At 36.9% G+C, this 23,586-nt stretch overlaps 2 protein-coding genes across 2 annotated transcripts; one reads left to right on the top strand and one right to left on the bottom strand.

Moving 5' to 3' along the window:
• Positions 1 to 461: 461 nt before the first annotated feature.
• On the bottom strand, positions 462 to 7,540 carry LOC133707981 (uncharacterized). Its single transcript, XM_062133437.1, has 4 exons — positions 7,452 to 7,540; positions 7,159 to 7,358; positions 6,851 to 7,061; positions 462 to 5,693 (listed from the first exon to the last, which is right to left on the bottom strand). Exon 4 carries the CDS (start codon positions 4,985 to 4,987, stop codon positions 821 to 823), a length of 4,167 nt encoding a protein of 1,388 aa, XP_061989421.1. The 5' UTR covers positions 4,988 to 5,693; positions 6,851 to 7,061; positions 7,159 to 7,358; positions 7,452 to 7,540; the 3' UTR covers positions 462 to 820.
• Positions 7,541 to 20,331: 12,791 nt separating this feature from the next.
• LOC133712165 (small ribosomal subunit protein eS8) lies at positions 20,332 to 23,297 on the top strand. The gene is made up of 5 exons (XM_062138249.1): positions 20,332 to 20,488; positions 20,563 to 20,635; positions 21,429 to 21,762; positions 22,701 to 22,873; positions 22,959 to 23,297. Exons 1-5 carry the CDS (start codon positions 20,485 to 20,487, stop codon positions 23,041 to 23,043), a joined length of 669 nt encoding a protein of 222 aa, XP_061994233.1. The 5' UTR covers positions 20,332 to 20,484; the 3' UTR covers positions 23,044 to 23,297.
• The last annotated feature ends 289 nt before the right edge of the window (positions 23,298 to 23,586 follow it).

The following is a 23,586-nucleotide window of genomic DNA, read 5'->3' as shown; positions in this document are numbered from 1 at the left end:
TGATATCAAAATAAGTTAGATAAGTAAATGCAACTATGTGTGGAAAGAACATCCGTCCAGCATTTTGGGTAACAAAGGATTTGATCCAGTAAGTTAACTGAAACTCATTTTAATCTAGTAAAGTAACAACAAACTAAAGATGGTATTCACATTAGGTTCTACCTTCAGGATGTCCATTTTAAAGTTTCCTTGACCTCAGAATCATTTCGAACAAAAAAATCAGTACCTCAGGTTAAAAATAAATAATAAATTCACCGGTGAGTACTAGTATCTCAAGTCATAAGTTAGAAATCAGCTATCTTGTATGAGTATAACATACAGAATAAAAAAAACAAAACTGGATGATCCTACATTCAGTAGCACATTCTATCCCGATACATAATTAATCTGCTCACATGAGCAACAAAAAGCAACAGCAGTTCCGTCCAAGTCTTGACACAAGTAATTCAGGTAAGCGTACTGTAAAGCTGTCTAGTAATTTAGTAAACAACGTCGTCACAAGCTCTGTTGATTGCTAAGTTGCTAACAAGAGGAGACGAATTCGTAAGTAACTATGAGATCACAATGAAAAAATCACAAGTTAAAACTCCGTTAAGAGGCTCATCCACTAACTTGTAGACATTCAAAACGGTAAATTCACGCAACATTGCGCTTCAAAAGGGACATACAAAATAGTGTGCCAAACTGCACAAATAGATAGGTTAAACACTGAGGTTACCACTGAGGGTCAGCAGAAGAATATCAACATCAGACCCATATACATAAGAAATATTACCAAAATACATCAAAATATAACTTCATGGTCACCAATAACACATTATCACTTACGCTGCTTCTTGCAGGTAGGCATTGGTGTTGAGGGACCTAATTGCTCTAGCTTCTTACTTGTGCGCTTTTGGCTAACAGGATATGCATCATCAAGAAACTTCTTATCTTCCAAAAATAACTCTAAGTTTTCAGTCATCAGCAAAAACTCCACTTCATTCTCATTAAAACCATATATGTATGCCATTTGGATAATTCTGCTTAATGCATGTGCAGCTGCGGGTCTTGCCTGTGCTAGTATTCCTTGTGCCAGTTCATTGGCAAAAGAAGTAACGAATTCTAAATCACATTTTCCTCCATCATAACCTGATTTATCAATGAACAGCCGCTTAGAATCCTTCTCCCAAAGAACCAGCTTCAGTTTTTCCACATCCACTGTTGTACTTGCGGATGGCATTAGCCGATAACAGACTTTAATTGGTTTGTCAGTCTTATACACTGTCAGTACACTCATCGATTTTGCAGCCTCAAGTCTCTCTTTGAACGGCACATTCAGCTCAGGACCAGCAAGAAAAGCCAGAACAATTTTGGTCAAACTCCTGCCAATCAATCCATTATTTTGTTCAACCTTTTCCCAATGCTCTGATGATAGCATTCCCTTCACAGTGCACTTAACAGATGCAGAGATCTTTCTAACTCCAAGAGATTCATAAATTTCAAGAAGTCTTCTATGAGGAACAGAAGACGAGCTATTGGGAAACCAGACAAACAGAGGTGCCTTATCAAAGCTCGAAAAAATTGTTTTCAGTTGCAAATCATCAGCAATGAATGCTTCCTCTTTTCTGATCAGATATATTTGCCCCGACATGGACATTGTGGCAGGTACTTTTGTTAAGTTCTGTTTTAGGGTCTCTTCAATGTGTGGATTCCAGTTGTCAACAATACATTTCCAAAACGAGCTGCATTTTTCAACTGTCACTTTAGAGTTGTTCATTGAGGCCCAAATGTCCCATAGCAGCAAGTAATCCTTGATAGATGGATTTTCAGGAACTCCAAAGGCTGAAGAAAAAATGGGGAGAAGCTCTTTACTGTAAGATTTGTCCAGACTGAACAAACAAGAGCCAAACAGATTTTTCTTATCATGAAGTACACAACATTGAGATTTTGCCCATGCCCCTGCCTTACTCTTTGGTTCAGGAATCCACACCTGAGAGTTGCACTTATTTAGAACTTTAGGACTCCACTGGAACTTGTTGAGGAAGCTATATATCCTTGTTATTGAAGCTGTGTCTGTCAGTGACAAAAGATGCCCAGAAAGAAGAGAACAAACATCCTGAGGATCTACCTTCACACCAACATCTCTCAATTGATTCTTGTAAGCAGAAATGTCAGTTCTGTAAAATGCTTCATCAATGCTTGGTGCATCCAACCTGTTCAGAATGCATTCCCAGGATGAATCAAATAGAATGCAGTCTTCTGGCACTTTATAACCGTTTGTGGTCTTCAAACACCTGCTGTTTGCAATGTTCTTCAGAAAATCTCCCACTAAGGGATCATCAAGCGATCGGGACATCAGAGACTTTATGCACTCTAGCAATGATCTAATACCATCTGCATCAAGTAGCTCAGCTTCAATAGGACTGTGTAGACCTTTAGCTACTAATGGAGCTCCTCGTTCAAAATCGGTGATGGCACCCAACTTCTCTAGCTCATCCCTAAACTTATATATGCCAGTACCATAGTACACGTCATCAATTAGAGGAAGATCAACAAACAACATCAATTGTCCCCATTTAGAGCTGAAAATAATTGATTCATCAGGAGTCTTGAATCCATGCCGAGTTTTTAACCATTTTTCAGACAGCAGCCACTGCAGTTCAGAGTGTTGTAAAGACATAGTTAGATTCATTTCTCTGATGCAACGTAACAGCGCCATAACAGTGGCAGGATCTAAGCTAGAGGAAGACAATAGGGATTTAAACCGAGCAGCTATCATCACAGTTGTTCCAGTGTTATCAACTACCACTCCCATTGCATTCAATTCATCAACAAATTGCCTAATTGCATTGTCATAATACAATTCATCTATGGCAGGGACTTGAAGAGTACTGAGCAAAGAAAACCACTTAGGATCAGGAAGAACAGTTTCCAAAGGGCTTTTGAAACCTAGAGTTGTCTTTACCCAAGGATGGCATTTAATCCTGTTAATCAAGCCTGCAGCTCCAGATCCCAACCATCTAACACATTTAAGAATCAGCAAACCACAACCACCAGTCATAGAAGACAGATTTGAAGTTAGATTTACGTTCTCTGCAATCAATCTTTGGACCACATCCGCATCATATGTCACTCCAAGTAGCCTCAACTCAGATAAGAATGAACCTAATCTGCTTCCATAGAATGCTTCATCAACAATCGGAAGATTTGTAATCTTTGAACAGTTTTCAACTTCTATCTCAGATTGCAGCAAAAGAATAGATCCGTTGGGAGGATTGTAACCTCGGAGCATCTTCAGCCACTTCTTCTCCTTCATAACAGCCAACCAACCATTATCAACCATGCTCCTCCCTCTAGAGAAGCTAATGAAAGTTAGCAAAGAATATGTGGATTCTTTGCTCATTCCAGAAGATGCGAGAGACAAAAAGCGAGTGGTGACCAGCTTCCCTATATTCTCAGATCCAAGCCGCACACCAAGAAATTTCAGTTCATCTTGGTAAAGTTTGATTTTATTCATATAAAATTCTTGGTCCAAAATAGCAACATCCTCCAGAACATGCTTCATCAAATCAAAAAGAGCTTTTCCTGTTTCATCTGGAAAAATGACCTCTCGTGGAGATTTATAACCTGAGAATGTCTTCATCCACTTTCCATTTTCAATGCTTTCAATGAAGTTTTTGGGTATGGATGAATTCTTGGTGCGCAGTAACCTGATCCAATCAAGGAGTAAAAAGGCCTGCTCACTCGAGAGTTCATGAGATGCGATCTGTAACACCACATCTGGAGGACACAAGTCGGGTATGTCCGTAGCTTTGCTATACTCGCCAACAAAATGCAGAAGCTCTTTCTCAGGGGTAGATTTCCCAAGAAACAAACTGCTTTTAGCATAAACATCCCCTATATCAACATAATGTTGTTCAGCAAATGGATTTTGAAGTCCAAACAATTTGGCCCATTTGCTCCCTGATGAAGGGACCAAAGTTATGGTTCTTTGCACTCTTACTTTATCAGACCCATCAACAATTGGAATCCTACCACAAAGATCAGATATTTCATATTCAGTGAGGAAGCCTTCCTTGTGGGCAAGATAAAGGAAATTGGATAATCTGACTGCAACATTGGATTCCTTCTTCGATACATGATTCAAAAGTAAGAAAGCATAATCATATGCTGAAAGAGATTTCACTCCAGCACTTCTATTCAGCCAATTGCAGACAGATGAACTCTCCACGTGATTTTTCTTTCTATAACGTCGCTTTGGGGGATGACTTTTCTGGTGATTCAAAACAGCTTCCAGTGTCTTATTTGGTAAGAAATACACATTATCAGGACAGCCAAACTCCATATTGCACTTGCTGAGCCATGTGTGAAGCTCCAGGCCCATAGCATATCGAATCTTGAGTTCCTCTTCTGTAGTTTTAATTGTACACAAGGCTGGACTCCCTTTCCGATCAGTATACTTAAGAAGAGGTATGGTCTCAATGCTATCTGAGTCAAACTCTGCATCATTATCAGCCAAAAAACCAAGCAGTTCAATGTAGACTTCATCTGATAACAACAAAAGATTACAAGAGTTGATGCAAGCTGTGTACCAATCATCATCAGCATATGCCACACCTAGAAAGTTCATAATTTCCCTGTATTTTTCAACATCCAGAGATGAATCCAAGACCCTCTTCAATGAAGATGAAGATGAACTGCCAAAAACAGCACCTTCCGCTTTAATTTTAACAACCAAGTCCCTAAATTTTGGCTTGATCCGTACTACACGTCGAGGCAGCTTGGAGGAAAGACTATCACCAAAAAATCTTTTACAGGGCACTATGTTTAGACCTTGCAGCCTAGTCCTAATGGACTCTCGTACTGTATTAAACTCTGGCGTTGGCGAGTTTTGAGCAGGCAAAAACTCAAATGGCTGACTTAAAGAAGAAAAGAGGTTCAGTTGTCCCACACAATGTTGAAATGCATTCACAAAGGCTGATGGGACACATTGAAGAATTCCCATGTTCCATGAATTGTCCAAAATTATGATTCGCGCGAAGAAGCAAGGATGAAGTCAGCTTGAACTACAAAGGGGAAGTTTGTGACCATTGTTGTTGGCAGGAAAGCAAATATACCAACAGGAGATGTTCCTCTTCTCAGCCTTTTTCCAAATGGGAAAGCAAGAGTAATCACCCATTTCTCCACATCCATCCTTATTTCAACTCTATTCCCAGGTTTCACTGGAAACTCCTCTCTCCACAAGTAATACTTGCACAACTGCTCAGTATCACACATTTTTTCCTTTACAGAAAGTTGCACAACACGAGAATTGGCTGTTTTACTCCTTAACTCTGTATGTTCAGTCTCACTAAATATAGATAATGTTGAGACATCATCAGCTTTTTGAGGATCACACCCACGTACATATAGCCGCTTTATTTTGGATAAGAACAAGAGAATCTCCGGGTGCAGCTCCAACAGTTGTGCTCTTACTGCTTCCACCTTGTCTCGCTTTAGAGGAAGTACGAATGTAGTTGTTGGCAAGTCCTTGCCGTGCCCATACACAGCCTGAATCGTTAATACTGACAAATCTGCAGTCCAAACCCATTCAGGAACTATATAACCAATACCACAGACCTGGTTTGGTTCTTCCCTGAATTTGACATGATATCCACTGCTAAATATGTGAGGTTGTGAACTCACAAGAAACACACTTTTGAATCCAATTCCTGCAAGCACCATTGATCTTATGAGTTGAACATGATAATCAATAATTTATAAAAATCATTTTATAATCTTATCATTGGCGAAATTTCATAAAGTAAATTCACAAATAAAATGCATGCAACTAAAAGAAATATTGAATACATCTGGACCTATTATTGTTCAATCAACACAAAAAGTGCATCTGAAGACGATATAGAAGAAAGTGAAGTCTAGAAACCAAATAATTTATTGATTCCTTGAAAAGAGAAGAATCAAAGAGTCAGTTTCATAAAGAAGCTAAACCATCAAGTCTAAAAATGAGGAAGTCATAAAATCGAGAACCAAAATAGTCTAAGAAACACAGGAAAGTCTAAATCCAACAATTAGGAAAGTACAAATTAACAGAAAAAATCCAAAGAGTCAGTTGAAACCCAACAATAAAGTCTGAAAATGAGGAAGGCATCAAAACCATGGACCAAATTAGCCTAAGAAATACAAAAAAAGTCTTTACCAGAATTTATAAAATAGCTTGCATCATAGAAAGGAAAACAAATATAAAATCACAATAGGTAAGTGTTGCAGAAAACACTGTCAAGCAAAAAGAGCACAGATCATATTTTCATGTCCAATTAAAAAAATTACAAAGCTCAAACGTCAACCCTTGATCGATTTTACCAAGAAAAAAAATTAGCTTATTCCTTGTTTGACATCCCAATGGCCTTTCTATCCCAAATAAAGATTTCCACTTAGTCCTCTGTCCCAAATAAAAGCACTTAGAACACAATGTTTTCAAGAACCAACTATCACGTTTGAAAATGACCAAGGCACAAACAATGGACCAAAACTTTGACTTCAATCAAAGTAGTCTAGAACTATAGAAAAAGACTAAACCTTTAACAAAGAGCTTTTATCACAAAAAGTATCAGAAATGCAGAGCATAAGAAAATAGAAGTTTTGCAGAAAACACTATCAATCAAAACGAATATCCTAGTTTCACATCGAGGAAAACATTACAAAGCTGAAAACCTTCTAATTAATTCCTCAGTAGACATTAGGTCATGAAATTCCTAATAAAAATTGGATGATTAGGAAAGACTTCCAGAGTCCTCTGTTTCAAACTCTTTAACAAAAAAATTTCGACAAACGTTCCCAAATGAAATATTCTTTGTCAAGAAATTACCTTTCTCTCCAATAAAGCCCTGACGTCTCTTCCCTTTCTTGGTAGAACGGCCAATGCTGCAAATGGAGTCTATATTCTCCCTGGAAAAGCCAACCTCATTATTGAAAACCAAAAGAGTAGCTGGTGCTCCAGTCCCAGTTATGTCTTTCTCGGTCAGCACAAACTCCAGAGTCGGTTCTACACCTTCTTTGTACTCATTGTCTTCAGCATTCTACAAACCCAAAAACAAATTTCACAAATAAAAAAAAAGGGTCACTACCATTTTGATGTGGAAGTAAAAGATACTCTTTTTTGTACAAACAAAACACCTGTATGAGCTCCATCAGGAAATGGATGTCTTTCTGATACAGCTCTGCAGATAGGCTGGCCACAGCATGGTGAAGATCAAGAGTTAATGGGTTTGGTACATTCTTCCCTATTGAGAACTTCTTTGTCCTGATCTCTTCTATGTGTCGCATAGCTTCAATGCTGGGATTTCCCATGGCTTCTCCGTCAACATGCAGAAACACTAAAATTAACAAACCCAGATGAGAAAAATTAGAAACTTGTGTGAATGGGTACTCATAAAGTCTCAGACTTCAGGAAAGAGAAGATGCATTACCTGCTTAGTAAGAATTTCTAATGTTTTTGGAGTTTGGAGGTCTGCTTCAGTGAGATATGTGAAAGCTTTGAGGCCCTCGGAGAAAGTAATGGAATAGAAAATAAGAGAAGAAAGGTGTAATGATGAATGTGTATTTATGGAAGAAAGATACTCTGACGTTGGACAAGACGCCGTTTGGGTTGCGTGTCCCAATAAGAGCAAGTTTATCTATTAGGGCACGTTTACTTACTTGAAATGGAATGGAATGTAATGGAATGATTACGGAGTAAAAATACCCCTGTGTTTACTAACACATAAAGGAATCGGAATGATTCCAGGTAAAAGAATTCATGTGTTTACTAACACATGAAGGAATGGGAATTGGTGTAGGTCCCACCTATTTATCAGGAATCGATTCCTGAATACTCAGGAATTCGATTACGAAGGGGGGAGATGGGTTTAGGAATCATTCCTCCGGAATCAATACCGATTCCTTTCTTCTCCCATTCCACTTGTCTCCGATTCATGATTATTTTCCATTCCAAGTAAGTAAACGTGTCATTAGGTTAATGGGTCATTATTCATTGATTTTTAGTGTTAATTTTCACTCTCGGACTCACGGGTACATTTTTCAATAAGACCTGCGTCACCAGGTTAGCTTGCAGGTCACTAGGGTGACTCAGAAAGTGACCCAGGGTAACCCATGGCATTAAATACACTGTGTCTGTGACTCATAAAATGAAAATACACATAAAAAGTAGTGAATAGTAGGTGACCCACGGGTGGACTTACTCTAAGACCAAGGTTTCAAATTTCAATTTCAGTTTCGGTTTTGGTTTCGATTTCAGTACTTCAAATTTAAGGAAATTTTGGATAAAGTTTCACTTTCGGTTAAAAATAAGGGTTTTTGTCTATTCACCCTATTTCTAAATATTCTTTTCCCACTTACCCCATTAAGTTTTTTTAATTCCCTCTTACCCAAAACACTCTAAGGAGGTCGGACCCCATTAAGTTTTTTTTATTTTTTTATTTTAATATAATTTTACCCTCACCCCTTTGTTACTGAGAGAGAGAGAGAGAATGGAAGAGAGAAAAACCATAGGAGGCTTCGCCAGAGCCCGATCACCGGCCGCCGGATTCCGGCCAACTTTCACTGGATTTCGGTCACGTGCCTCCAGATTCCGGTCACCGGCCACCGCCCATCGGACTTTTCAGAAAACCTCACCGGAAAGGTTAACTGCCCCAATAATAGACATCTATTGCCCCCCAATAGAGGGGCAATAGAGGTCTATTGCCCTCTAATAGACGTCTATTACCCCTCAATAAACGTTTATTACCCCAATAGTCTATTGCCCCCAATAGACGTCTATCAGCCATGTATTTTACCCCTCAATAGACGTCTATTATCCTCCAATAGAACTTTCGGTTGCCAGAATATGAACTAATCTCCCAAAACTTAGACAATAAAACTTTGTTTAAAGAAAAAGCGGAAGAGATTATATCAATTTTAAAACGTCTATTGGGCCCCAATAGACATTCAAAACTGTTTTTTTTTTCCTTTTCCTTCTGTCCCATTACTTAAAAAAAAAAATTCTGAGCTGCTTCATCAATAGTTGGATGCCATTCTCGCCGATGCTTCAGAGCTTCGACTCCAAGATAACCTATCAGGTGTTGGCTCCGGCGAGGTAGCTCCGACCGGAGCTGCTTCGTCGTCTTCAAGAGTGGATGCTCCGATAGGATCTTGGATTTCAGTTCAAGAAAGTTGCTGAGGATCAATCAAACGGTGCCGACGAGATGGTCGCGGATCTCAATCGTGATCCCGGACGTCTCCCTGGCAAGGAATTCGGAGGAGACCTTGAAGAGGAACCGGTGGTTGCAAGAGAGAGGAGAAGAATTCGGCTGCCAGCGAAGAGAGAGAGAGAAAGAAGAAGAAGTCGCCGGCAGAGAGAGGTAGGAGACAGGGAGAGATCGATGATGAGAAAGGCTGAAGAATTCAGAGGAGACCTTGAAGAGGAACCGGTCGTTCCGAGAGAGAGAGAGAGAGAGAGAGAGAGAGAGAGAGAGAGAGAGAGAGAGAGAGAGAGAGAGAGAGATGATGATGAGAGAGGCTGAGTGGCAGTTTGTAATTTTTAATCTTTTGAAGACCAAAATCGTCATTTAGCTGTTAAATGGGGTTAGTGAGAATAAAAATCTCTTAGTGGTGTAAGTGGACCAATTTTATCTCATTTTGGTGTTATGGGTCAAGAACCCTAAAAATAAAGAAATCACATTAATTGCATCTATAAAATGATATTTTTGAACGAAACTTTTACATAGACTAAACTAACCTATAATAGGTAGCCTCTCTACAATTATACATTTATAATAGAATTATGATATTTAATATGGATGAGTAATTAATCAATATTGTAGTATGTTGCTAAACTATTGTTTTTATCTATATGTAACTATAATTGTGCTATATATTGATAATGTGAATGTGATTTACTTTTTTTTTTTTATGGCTAGAACCCAGTGGGAGGCTTAGCCATCACGCATTTTTCACTAATAATTAGAAATATACAACCGCGAGGGGGGGGGAGGTGACGTAATACCGAAATCTCATGAATGAAAATGAACAAGTACAACAAAAGCAATATAAAGTATTAATAATAAGAGCTACTACGATGTGGTTCGATCCATATGGTTGAACTACTTCTATTTAGTATCATACAATACTGCTTCCAAGTACATGAATTTTGAAAATAATTTTGATAGCAGATAAAAACCAAGGTTCTAAAAATCGCTAGGCGCTAGTCGGGCGATGGCCAAGGGACTAGCGCCTAGGCGGTTTTTAATTTTTAATTTATTTTTATATCATATAAAAATATATATAAGAGTATATATAAACTTTAAATGAATACATGAAGACTTATTATAAGTTATAATAAAAGAATAATAAGATATCCTATAAAAACTATATTTTATTCCAAGTTTCCAGTGATGATTTAAACATAATCAATGAATTAAAGAGGGGAACCTAGGGCAGAGTGGAAGACCAAGTCAAAAAGAGAAAACGTGAAACACCAAAAAACGAAACAAGGTTCTCTCTCTTCCTCCTGCTCTCCTCCCCTCCGTTTTTCCGCCGGACCACAGTTTTGACGTCCCCCTTCGTCGGCTCTTGCCACCTTCCTTAACAAGCCCTCGAGCCTCCTTTGCGCTGCCTTCCTCATAGAAGCTGCCAGGTTGACCTCGAAGGCTTCTCCCTCTCTATCTCCATTCTCCAATAGCTGGATCGAAATCTCTCTCTCTCTCTCTCTCTCTCTCTCTCACGATTTCACTCTTTGGGTTAGAAATTTGAAAGCGAATCTCATCCACTTGAGTACAATCTGATCTCATTGAGAATAGAGAAGATCGAATTCGTGATTCTGGAAAAAAATTGCAGTTTCTAAACCCAATCCGCCCAGATCCGCCTAGCCCTCTTAAGTCCGCCCAGATCCTCCTAAAACTACCTAGGCGGCCGCCTAACTCCAGCCCGCCCAATAGCTCCGATTTTCCATTACTCGAGTCGGAGAGCCACCGCCCAGCGCCTAGGCGGCCGAATTTTAGAACACTAATAAAAACAAAAAGGTTTTTTGTTGTATTCAACTTGATTGGAAAAAAAAAATCAAAAATTCATATTTCTCTATGAAAATATGAGTAAAAAACTTCATTGTCAGTGGCATACAAATTGACAGAAATTTTGGAGAAATTTCGAACAAAATTTCGGTGTGAATTTTTAAATATATTTTGTGTGTGTAGATATTTCAGAAATTAAGAATTTCGCGGAAATGTACAGAAAATTTTAAAAAATTTCGGGAAACTTCTAACGAAAATAATATACCATATGAATTTCGTTTCGCTACTTTCAAATTACGAAAATTTCCAAATTACGGAAATTTCAATGGAAATTTCGGTAGTTTTGAAGAAATTTGAAACCTTGAGTAAGAGGGAGCTATATTGGGGTCAGGGCTATAATTTAGCCCCAGAAATATTATTTTTTATTCATGAACAAGTGAACCATCCCCAGTAAGGCAGAGCTAAATTTTAGTCATTTCAAGTATTTTATGATTTTACTTATGTTTTTCAATTTTTATGATTTTATTTTATTTAAATAATATTTTACATACCGTTGGATTACAACGGCTGTCTATTATGGGCCATTGGATTTTTCTTTGAAAAAAAAAATGAAGCCAACGACTAGTTTTAGCCTCTTTCACACCTAATTATAGTCTTTAATTACATACCGTTGGATTACAACGGTTCTCTATTATGGGCCATTGAATTTTTCTTTGAAATGAATGCAAACCATGCATTGCATAGGGATGACAAAAATCCCCATTGGGTAGGGTACCCATCGAGTATTCAACCCTAACGGGGAGAAATTCGGGTAACGGGGATGTGGATCCCCAGTATTCGAATTCTGAAATTGAGTACGGGGCGGGTATGATATTTTGATCCTCATCCTCATACCCACCCAATAAGAATTATATGAAATATATATATATATATATATATATATATATATGTATATATATATATATATGTATATATATATATATTATTTATTATATATATTTTTGATATTATTTATAAATAAATATTTATGTAAACTTCATCTTTTTGTCAATATTTAAATTCTGTTAATAAATATTTTTCAAAAAAGGAACATTCTTTTAATAAAAAAATCTTTATCAACATGTCATCTTTTAAATTCTGGTATATAAAGTAAATATACTGCATGTACAAGAGAACATCACCTTGTTGGAGTGAATGAGCAAGTTGTTAGGTTAAGCAGTTGATTGTGGAATTTCTTTTGTCGAATGCAGACTTTTATTATTCATTTTTAAGCTAGACTTGTATTTGTTTTTGTTGGATTGAAATAAGAAATTTATTTTATTTTAATATTTGATTTTAACTTCATACTTTACAATCCATAATTATTTGTATGAATTTTTATATAATAAATTAGTAATATTGTTAACGGGGATTGGGGCGGGTACGAGAACCTAATCCCCAATGGGGATGGGAACGGGGATCTTATCACGGGGATTAATCCCCAGTATCTTATCACGGGGATTGAGGCGGGTATGGGGATGTGGAATAAAGTCAAGTATGGGGATGGTAATTTAATCTCCGTACTCTACCCTCCCCATTGTCATCCCTAGCATTGCATCAGAATCAATTAATTGAGGCTGATTTGTAGTGAGTCCCACAAGAGCTAAAGGGCCAGCCATAGGGCTATTTTAGCCCTCTTCACCTTTAGCCCTTTGGACATTCTCTTGTTGGAACCCATATTTTAGCAAAAAGGGCTAGAGGTCTCCATTTAGCCCTCTTATGGGAGATGGTCTTAAAGCGTCTCCAATGACTTTGTCTTTTAGCTTTGGTCAAATTTAAATTTGACGTATGACATGGTAAAATTGACATGTTAACATTTTGACTAATTTTAGCTCCAATGGAGATGTTAAATTTGAATATTATTTTAATATATATAATTCTATTTATGTCGTTTTCCTCCTTTTTTTTTTAATATAATTCTATTTTAATATATATAATTCTAGTTTTTTTCATCTCTTTCTCTTTTCTCTTGATGTAATTTTTGAATTTGCACCAATTGATTAGTGGTTTCTTTCAGCTTTCTTTTCTCAGCCTTCTTACCCGATGGTCTAGACACTGGAAAGCAAGTGTTCGTGTCTTCTTCAATATCTATGTTAGTGCCTGTAGTTGAAGATGATGAGATATTAGTTATACAAGATTTAGACATTGTCTTACTTTTCTTGTTGTACAGCTCTTGCATTAATTGTATCCACTTTGGTTGGTGCCTCAACAAAATCCAAGCATGATCAAGATTGAACCGAAACTTTCCTTGTGCTTCAAACATCTTCTTTGCATCTGCAATTTGAAGAGAGTAAAAAAAAAATTATATCATGGTGCTTAGAGGCATTACTTTGAAGACATTGTATTGAGTAGCCAATCAAATAGAGTTTACCTTGTCCTGTTCAGTCTTCCCACTTTCATGTCTTTCATTTATAGCTGCAAAACATTCTGAAAATTTGTTCACCACCTTTTGTATTTTTCCCTACCACTGTGTCAGCATCGATTGTGAACGATCACTATCAAAGGACTTGTACCGATGATAGTACTCTGTAATTCCTCCCCCCCCCCCCCCAAAAGTGTGAAGCTTTTGATCATTGCCTTGTATTGAATCCATACTAGTATTCAATCAAGCACTGATAAGAAGTCAATCCTCCTCTACATTAAAGCCAGGACCTCTTGGAGGCCTTTTGGTAGCCATTTGAGAGACCTCATCAGTATTTTCATAGTCTGAGTCTTGTGTGAAAAAACTGGGAACCTGTGAATATTGAGAATCTATAGAAGAAGATGAAAATACATATTGAGAAAAGAATGCTGAATTATATAGTGCTTGTGTACTGAGATTAGTTGGGGAACAAGCAAAAAAAAATTAAAATTTTGGATATATAGAGTTATTGTATGAGTGAAACCGGGATGAGTTATTGTAGGAGTGAATGAAGTTGATGGTTTTAAGGAGTATGCAGATCTTAAGGAAGTTGAGTGTTTTAAGGAATATAATTTCTAATTCCTTAACGTGTTGGTTTCTCAGTAATGTTAAAGCACACCAACTCTACTGCTAATTCAATGCACAACAATCCTATTTAATGCACACCAACTCAAATCAAGAGAAATATATGATATGAAAGAGGTAGGTGATGAGCAGGTACTCATGTGTTATTGAAAGAGTTATCAAATATAATCAATAATGCACAAACCTTGTAGGCATTGCAGATAATAAAGTTGTTTGTCTATTCTACATGTTTACTAGAAACTCAATTCAATTGACCTTCGACTTGCATAGCCTGCACAACAGAACCACCTAAGGCATATAATACTTCACGCTAAGGACTACCATTTCTACAATTAAAGATACTTGCTACAAGCACAGGTTGTCACTCTGAAGACAAAGGCAACCATGTGTAACTAATAAGAACATAAATTACTGTTGTCAGAGTTCTACTCTGTGTATTGTCAATTACTATTGTAATAAGAAATAGATCTGTGGACTATCAGAGTATTAGTCACATGACAGATAATGCTTTATACTTGATGATGAACAATGTTACAGATGAATGCACATCATACATGAAGAAGATTTGGTTTTGCTAACAGAGAAAGCACTATGATAGATGGTTCAATCACAATAACAAAAGGAGAGAAAATATTATCTTTGAGATTGACAGCAAGAGGGATATATCCCTAAATGAAACATGACAGCAATAGAAACATGCTTTAACTCATCAATTTCTTTTCCTTTATGTTAGGTAATAGAAACATGACAACAATAGAAACATGCTTTAACTCATCTGCATTTATCACAGTCTGCACAACAGAACCACAAAACAAAATCTAAAAAATCAAAAGAGTTGTCAAAAGAGTTGAGTGAGGCATTTGATCAAATACCTACTAGGCATTTAACTCATCTGCATTTATAACAGTCTGCACAACACAATTCCTGCCGTAATCTCTAGGAAGAGAAGCTGCCCTTCAAAACTCATTTCATAAACCAATGAAAATAAATATCAGATTACATATGCTCCATTGAATTGACCCCTATAAACAACTCAATTTCTCACAACAAGCTATTGGAAATAAAAGCAACTCAGTTTCTCCATATGTCATCGGCTAGATAATATCCCATTGTATATTCATGATCATTGATCTTATAAGTGACCGGAGGGGCTCAGCCTTCACGGAGGTCGACAAATAAAGGTGAGTGCTCAAAGACATTAATATCATTGTGAGAGCCTGGTAATCCAAAAAAAGAATGTCATATCCAAATATCCTTTTAAGCAACAGCTTCAAGAATCAATGAAGGTTCACGATGATCTCCACGAGAAAACATACATTTCCAAGAAACCGGACAATTCTTCCACTTCCAATGCATACAATCAAACTACCAAGCATTCCAGGAAACCCATGACTCTCACCGATCAATAGCAATCTGGAAATATCATCAGAAGTTGGTATTCTTAAGTATTCAGTGCTAAATACATCAATAACGGCTTGGTCAAACCTTCTCATAGCTTCAATTGCAGTGGTTTCACTGATTCTAAGATAGTCATCCACAACATCTACCACAATTTCATAGGCAAGCATCCTCATTGCAGCAGTAACCTTTTGTAGAGACGATAACCCAAGACGGTCTGCTGAATCTCGTTTTTGAACAACATAGGAGTAATGAGCTTCTACCGCAGCTAGAATTCGAAGAAAAAGATGTCGATGCATCCGAAACCTCCTCTGAAATACAACTTCTTCATGAACATGATTTTCAGCAAAATAATCGTTGTAGAGTGTTTGGTGGCCTTGTAATCGTTGTCTATCTTTATATATGCAACCAGAAACTGAGCCCCGACACCTTCTTCTTCCATTATCTTGTAGAGCAATAATCTGCAAATTCATCAATTCTTCGTCTAATGATGAATTGGCAAGATTCCAAAATTCCTCATTTGCAGCATCTGAAGATGAATCTGAAAAATTTTGATCCATGTTCTTGATATTCAAGAAGAGAGAAGAAATTTAAAGAGAGGAAAAGTGTTTCCTTCTCTGAAATTTTGAAGTTCTGGGTGAGATGAAGAAAGAAATTAAGATGCGAGAAGGAAAGAGAGAGATGCACTGAGAAACAATAAAAAAATAAAAGACAGAAAGAGAAGAAGCTGTCAAATTTGACAAAGCAGAGGCTTATGTTTAATCCACGTGGAAAAGGCATATCGGTTGGAGAATAGTTTGGACAGTCAAAAGTAATCGTTGGGCTTCCAGGTGGCAACTGACCAATCCGTTGGAGATGGTCTAATACTACGTAGTAAATGTGTTCAGTCAGGGGGCACATATACATCATCTAGTAATAAAATCTTATAACTATGGCTTACTCGAATCAAAAGATCCATAACTCTTGTTTTTCTTCTTCTTATGGCATCACGTAGAACATGGTCATATTGAAATAGTTTCTTGAACTGTTTCCTCCTTAAATACCTGGATTTGGGTTTACCAACGGTAGTTGGTGTACAATACCTAGATTTGGGGTTTACCGGCAGTAGTTGGTGTACAATGTACTTGGTTTACTAGTCGCTCAATTGATGATTCTAACATCAATCTTTGCCCTACGAGAAAAGTAAATAATTCGGATCAAGCATCGTTATGATTGGTTTGCTTGTTTGAGCTTAATTGAGGCTCTAACTTCACATCACATGTATCACTACCTCTGATGTGGTCATAGAGTAAGCAATGTGGTTGATTGTTCTGTGATGAAACTCTTCCCACCCATTCACAAATGGAATTATGGTGTCACAAGTTTCTCGGGACCATTGATTTAGGCTACATGCTCTTTTTTAATATTAGCAAAATCAAAACAAAAATGTTAAAAATTAATCAATATTATGGTGTATATAAATTTTTTGTCTTATAATAAACTACACTTTACAATAAGAAGTTTGAAATTAAAATGTGTGTGTGTGTATACAGGGCCCTTCTAGTGAAGGATTTTTTTTGTCATTTTAAGGAATCGCTTATTAGACTACTTTTCAATCACAATTTCACATCTCAACAGTTCACTTTTTAGGTCTATATAAGTATATCACCTTTGCAAATTTTCAGCCAAGTTGATAATCGTTAAGGCATTAATAACTGCGATTTACAATTATAAACATGAACGGTTTAGGCTGGACAAATTCTGTTCGTCCATTTATTAATCTAGGGCACGTTTACTTACTTGGAAGGAAATGGAATGATTACGGGGGCAAAACATTCCTGCGTTTACTAACACATAAAGGAATCGGAATGATTCCGGGTAAAAGAATTCATGCGTTTACTAACACATGAAGGAATCGGAATGGATGTAGGTCCCACCTCCTTATCAGGAATCGATTCCTGAATACTCAGGAATTCGATTACGAAGGGGGGAGATGGGTTTAGGAATCATTCCTCCGGAATCAATACCGATTCATTTCTTCTCCCATTCCACTTGTTTCTGATTCATGATTATTTTCCATTCCAAGTAAGTAAACGTGCCACTAGTTCGATACCTTAACGATCATCAATTTGGCTGAAAATTTGCAGAAATGATTTATACACTAGGGTTTATACACTAGGACCTAAAAATTGAATTGTCGAGATGCTGAAATGGCATAGAAAAGTGGGTCCCACAAGGTATCCCTTAAAATGTCCAAAAAATAGGATCCCTTAGTGGAAGGGCACTATATATAGGGTCTTCTAGTGAGGGATTTTTTTGGTTATTTTAAGGGATCGCTTATTGAACCAACTTTTCGATCACATATTGGGATCTCGACCGTTCAATTCTTCGGTTTATATGAGTAGATCATTTCTGCAAATTTTCAGCCAAACTAATAACCGTTAAGGTATTGAACTAGATTAAATCAATGGACGAACCAAACATGTCCAACATGAACCGTTCATGCTTGTAATTGTAAATCACAGTTATAAATGCCTTAACGATCGTCAATTTGGCTGAAAATTTGCAGAAGTGATCTACTCATTGAGAAGTAAAAACTAAACAGTCAAGAGTCCAATATGTGATAAAAAAAAGTTGGTCTACTGGACGATTCCTTAAAATGGCCAAAAACAGGGGTCTCTCACTAGAATAAATATATATATATATATATATATATATATATATATATATATATATATATATATATATATATATATAGGGCCCTTCTGCTAAGGGCACGTTTACTTACTTGGAATGGAATGGAATGATTACGGAGTAAAAATACCCCTGTGTTTACTAACACATAAAGGAATCAGAATGATTCCAGGTAAAAGAATTTCTGTGTTTACTAACACATGAAGGAATGAGAATTGGTGTAGGTCCCACCTATTTATCAGGAATCGATTCCTGAATACTCAAGAATTTGATTACGAAGGGGGGAGATGGGTTTAGGAATCATTCCTCCGGAATCAATACCGATTCCTTTCTTCTCCCATTCCACTTGTCTCCGATTCATGATTATTTTTCATTCCAAGTAAGTAAACGTGCCATAAAAGTATCTTTTTTTTTGCCATTTTAAGAGATTGCTTGTGACTTGTGGGACCCATTTTTCGATCACATATTAATAAATTGACTATTAGATTATTAAGTCTCCATGAGCAAATCACTTATATAAATTTTCAGTCAAATTAATAATGGTTAAATTATTTATAATCTTGATTTATCATTGTGAACATGAATGGTTTTGAAAATTTGTAGAAGTGATCTACTAATGGAGACTTAAAAAACTCAAAGGTCAAGATGGCAATATGAGATCGAAAAGTGGATCTTACAAGCGGTCCCTTAAAATGATCAAATAAAAGGATTCCTCACTAAAAAGACCATATATATATATATATATTGAGTCACCTTATCAAGCCTCTCTTTTACCTCATCAAAAAAACACAACCTATATTGAATCATCTTTAAATGCAATCTAAGGATAAAAAAACAAAATAACTCAAATTAAAAAATAATTTTTCTATCATTTTTTTTTAGGTGAACAAAATGGTGGCTGAGTGAGTTATCACTCCGGGATGGGGAGCAACTTGGGTATGACCCTTTCCCAAGGGATTTTTTTCACAACCTGGGGTTCGAACCAGGGACCTCCTATTACCAGGAGAAGTCATGCAGCGTCCGCCCCACTTGTAGCCTAGCATGCTTCCATTAGACCAACCCTATTGGGTTAATTTTTCTACCATTACATGTGAGGGTGATTGATCATCATTTTTTTTAGTCAGTTTTTTTTTTGACAGAGTAATAGAGATTTTATTTAATCCCAAAGCTAGAACAACACATACAAATAAACCCCATATGCTTGTACCCTAACTCAATGGTCAAGCAGGTAAGGGAATACATGTACCATCCACTAATACATTGTCGCTCAAATATTTAAGAGCCTACACAACTACAAATCTCAGTTTACACTAAGAAAACTACATAGAATCTCCCTTCGTCAATGCACTTAATTGTGATATTCTAGGAGATCTCCCTTCGTCAATGCACTTAATTGTGATATTCTTAACTTAGTGTAAAAAGAAACCATAGCAGTGTAGACTTACGAACGGAGCATGAACAAAAAAAAAAAGAGTTTTGGAAAGAGAAAAGTAAAAATTTCTGAAAGAAAAACGAGCGTTTCATAAAGAAAGCAAAAAAAAAAAAAAATGCCATATTTGTTAAAGGAAAAACATATTGTGTGCCTTCATCAAAGCAACTGACGGAGAGGGAATCAAGGAATCAGTGATTACCATCAATCAGCACAATTACGGATCAATCAGCATTTAGTATCATTAATGTAATCAATATTTCCGTTGTAATTCTATCCCTATATAAAGGGACTATGAAATGAAATGAGTAGACCAATTCCAATTGTCATTTTATTTTAACACGTTATCAGCACGCTCAGAGCAAATAGCCAAAAGGAAAAAAATCCTAATTTTCTAGTTTCTTTCCGTCGAAAAAAAAACAACAACCAAAACCCTAGAAGAAAAAAATATATTTTCTTCTTTTCTGCCGCAGCTGTAAACAAAAAAAAAAAAAATTCTTGCTCGTGCTGATAACGTGTTAAAGTGAAATGACAATTGGAATTGGTCTACTCATTTCATTTCATAGTCCCTTTATATAGGGATAGAATTACAACGGAAATATCGATTACATTAATGATACTAAATGCTGATTGATCCGTAATTGTGTTGATTGATGGTAATCACTGATTCCTTGATTCCCTCTCCGTCAGTTGCTTTGATGAAATATTTCAGTTTCACCCGAGAATAAAAAGACTAACGATTTACTTTGGACCAAAAAATCCTATTTTACGAAATGACGAAAATGTCCTGAATCCTGGTATAATAGTTGTCTAGGGTTTCTGAGCCACCCTCTTTTAAGCAGAGGCGGGCGTCAAGGTTTAGTCTTTAGCCGAAGAGAAGCGGAGAGCTTTCGTTTCCTGGTCTCGCCGTCGCTCTCTCTCGCTCAGCAACCATGGGTACCTCTCTCTCTCTCTTGCCCTCTGGTCGTCTCAGTCTCAGTATTATGGCTAATAGTGGCGTCGACTTGCAGGTATCTCACGTGACTCGATGCACAAGAGGCGTGCCACTGGAGGCAAGAAGAAGGCTTGGAGGAAGAAGAGAAAGTAATTCCTTCCTACTTCCTCTTTCATTTTCTCTCTCTCTCTCATACTTCCATATGCCTGGGTTTTAGTCTTTTGCCTTATTTTCTGAGATTGGTGAACTTGTTTGTGGTTCTATTTTTTATTTATTTGATTTGATTGGATTAGAGATCTGTCAGAGCTTGTGTTTTTTGTGGGTTCATAACGCGGTCAGAGCTGCTATGAGTGTTGGTCTCTGCTTTTGTTGCTTTCTTCTGGTCTCAGCTTAGCCTATAAACTTTGTTTTACTAATTCTAGATTATGCTGTGGCTGGACTTGGAGTGATTGACATGATGAGTATGATAAAGCTAAATAGAATATGTAGTTAGGATGCAGTTTCTTACAGTTTTTCTGCTTTATATCGGAGTCGGTCTATTGATATAAGCTTAGTTTCATTGATTTTGTCATATTTTTAACTACTTTTTGTGATGATTTTTTTTTTTTTTTGGTATTTAAGCAATCAAATTTTAATTGGGAGTTGGTGATGTCAATCAAGGGAATGTGAATTGCGTGTAGGCTTTAGATAATTTCTTATGGCACAGTATCGATAGACCCTTTTAAAAGCTTGTCCTTGGGTTGCAGCATAGTGAGGAAAGTAATAGAAAATATCAGTTTTGGTGATTGTGAATCCATTTTGAAACAGTTTGTCCCAGTGCACATGTTGTTTGAATTCATTTGCAATTTCAGAGGTCAATGCCATTTCTTTCTTTTGCTTTGAGTATCCCAGAGTGATATGTAGCCAAATTTCTCATGTGTTTCACATGTTTGCCATATGAAGGTATGAGCTCGGTCGTCAGCCTGCAAACACTAAGCTTTCAAGCAACAAGACTGTGAGGCGAATCCGTGTCCGAGGAGGTAATGTGAAGTGGAGGGCTCTCAGGTTGGACACCGGCAACTTTTCATGGGGTAGTGAAGCTGTTACTCGTAAAACACGTCTTCTGGATGTGGTTTACAATGCCTCAAACAATGAACTTGTTAGAACACAAACCCTTGTCAAAGGTGCAATTGTCCAAGTTGATGCAGCCCCTTTTAGGCAATGGTACCTTCAGCACTACAATGTTGAGGTTGGGAAAAAGAAAAAGATTGCTGCTGCTAAGAAGGATACTTCAGAGGTAATGTAAAATCTTTCTGAAGTTAGATACCTTTATCTGCAATAAGTTAAATGTTAAGGTGATTTGAAGATAAACAATTTGATGATGCAAAGTTCCTACCTGTCATAATTTGAGAAGAACATTTTTTTTTTTTTTTAGTTTCTGGCTTTAGAAATATGAATATTTTCTTACTGAAATTAAAATATCTAAATTACCAGAAAATATATCTTTATATTCTACTTCAAATGTTTGTGGGTATGCATAGGCCTCCATGCACCATTATATATATTGGGAATAAAAAGGATAAAAGGATTTTAAGTTTTAACTTCAAAAGCTGTCGACATAGGCAAACTTTGTTAGCTCCTCCTTCTGCCTATATGTGTACATATATGAATGCACTTTCAAAAGTGGCTCAAGAACCAAAAATCCAAGCAGCAAACCGGTACCCCCTACCTAGTGTATATCAGGGACAAGACGTTCTCATACTATGATCCCTAGCGTATCCCTTCCTGGTAGATGGGTATATGAGTCGTGTGTCATTTTGGAAGTAGATTTGCTGTCCGTTTACTTGTCTGACATATTAGGTTAGGCTATTTTTATATTTGCTTTTGTTGCACTCATTGTCTTTCCGATACATTCTCCTGCTTAGTAGAGTAGTTTTATTTTAAGCAATATCTCAGATTGTTTTATTTTAGAAAATCTGAATGCTATTGTTGGTTGCGGATCCTGTATTTGAAAAGAAAGGACTAAAACTTTGTGGTTATGAGAAAAAAATTGATAGGAGAAACAAAGCAAGCCCAAACTTACTTTCAAGTGTACACATGTATCCATGGACAGGACCACATTTCCATGCCCATAATTTGCGATAAAATGATCTTGTGTTATGATTGTGTGTTTGTATGCTGTCTAGTGCATATTTGGAATGAAACTAACAATATCCATTGCATTTGTATAAGCAGGAGGCAGAAGCAGCTCCTGTGGAGGAGACAAAGAAGAGTAATCATCTAACCAGAAAGATTGAGAAGCGTGTGCAAGTTCGTACACTGGACTCCCACATTGAAGAGCAGTTTGGGGGTGGTAGATTGTTGGCCTGCATGTCTTCCCGTCCTGGACAATGTGGAAGAGCTGATGGGTGAGTCTAATAATATGAGCTTAGTATGTTCTGTATGGATTTGTTTTTGCATCATCTTAATTCTTTTCCTGCATATTTTTGTCAGGTACATCTTGGAAGGTAAGGAGCTTGAGTTCTACATGAAGAAGCTCCAGAGGAAGAAGGGGAAGGGTGCTGCCGCCACTGCCTAAGCAGTTCATTCACCAGGCTTTATCTTTTTGACTATTTTGTGAAACCTATCGCTAGCTGGGTCCTTTGTTATTTATATGTTATTGTGCTAGACATCTAGTCATAGTAATTTATTGCTCAATTTAGTGTAGAGTTTGGATTTTAATAGAAGTCTGTTCGGACTTCTTCCTGTCACTCCAAACTTCCTTAAACAATGTAGAAGTATTATGCTCAACTCAATTGGAGTTTTCAGAGTCTCACTATTTTTATGAGTTAATAGTTATCTTGTTTGTTTCAAACATTCATGGTTTGTCTGCCCTACTCCTAGACAGTCTGTCACCAGTAATCATACCAATAAGAAAAATTGGGATCTGAAAGACGAGATTTGTATTTGAATCCTGTAGTTATGTTTTGTTAATCAATTTGTGATCATTGAATTGCATATTAGTCGTGGAATAGATGCATATCGGACTCTGAAACAGAAATCTTCTGTCAGGGCCATGCTGGTCACACTCTTCAAGATTTGAAATTACAATCGAGTTTGTAAATTGCTTGCAATTAATGCT

This window comes from Rosa rugosa, chromosome 5, assembly GCF_958449725.1.
Source record: "Rosa rugosa chromosome 5, drRosRugo1.1, whole genome shotgun sequence".
NCBI lineage: Eukaryota > Viridiplantae > Streptophyta > Magnoliopsida > Rosales > Rosaceae > Rosa > Rosa rugosa.
The sequence above is the reverse complement of the archived record's forward strand: the minus strand, read 5'-3'. Positions and strand labels throughout refer to the sequence as shown.

Excerpts from the sequence above, each read along its gene's own strand:
- LOC133707981 (XM_062133437.1), bottom strand. The coding sequence starts at position 4,987 with ATGGGAATTCTTCAATGTGTCCCATCAGCCTTTGTGAATGCATTTCAA.
- LOC133712165 (XM_062138249.1), top strand. Across the intron at positions 20,636-21,428 it reads GCTTGGAGGAAGAAGAGAAA|GTATGAGCTCGGTCGTCAGC; the intron begins GTAATTCCTTCC and ends TGCCATATGAAG. Across the intron at positions 21,763-22,700 it reads CTAAGAAGGATACTTCAGAG|GAGGCAGAAGCAGCTCCTGT; the intron begins GTAATGTAAAAT and ends TTGTATAAGCAG.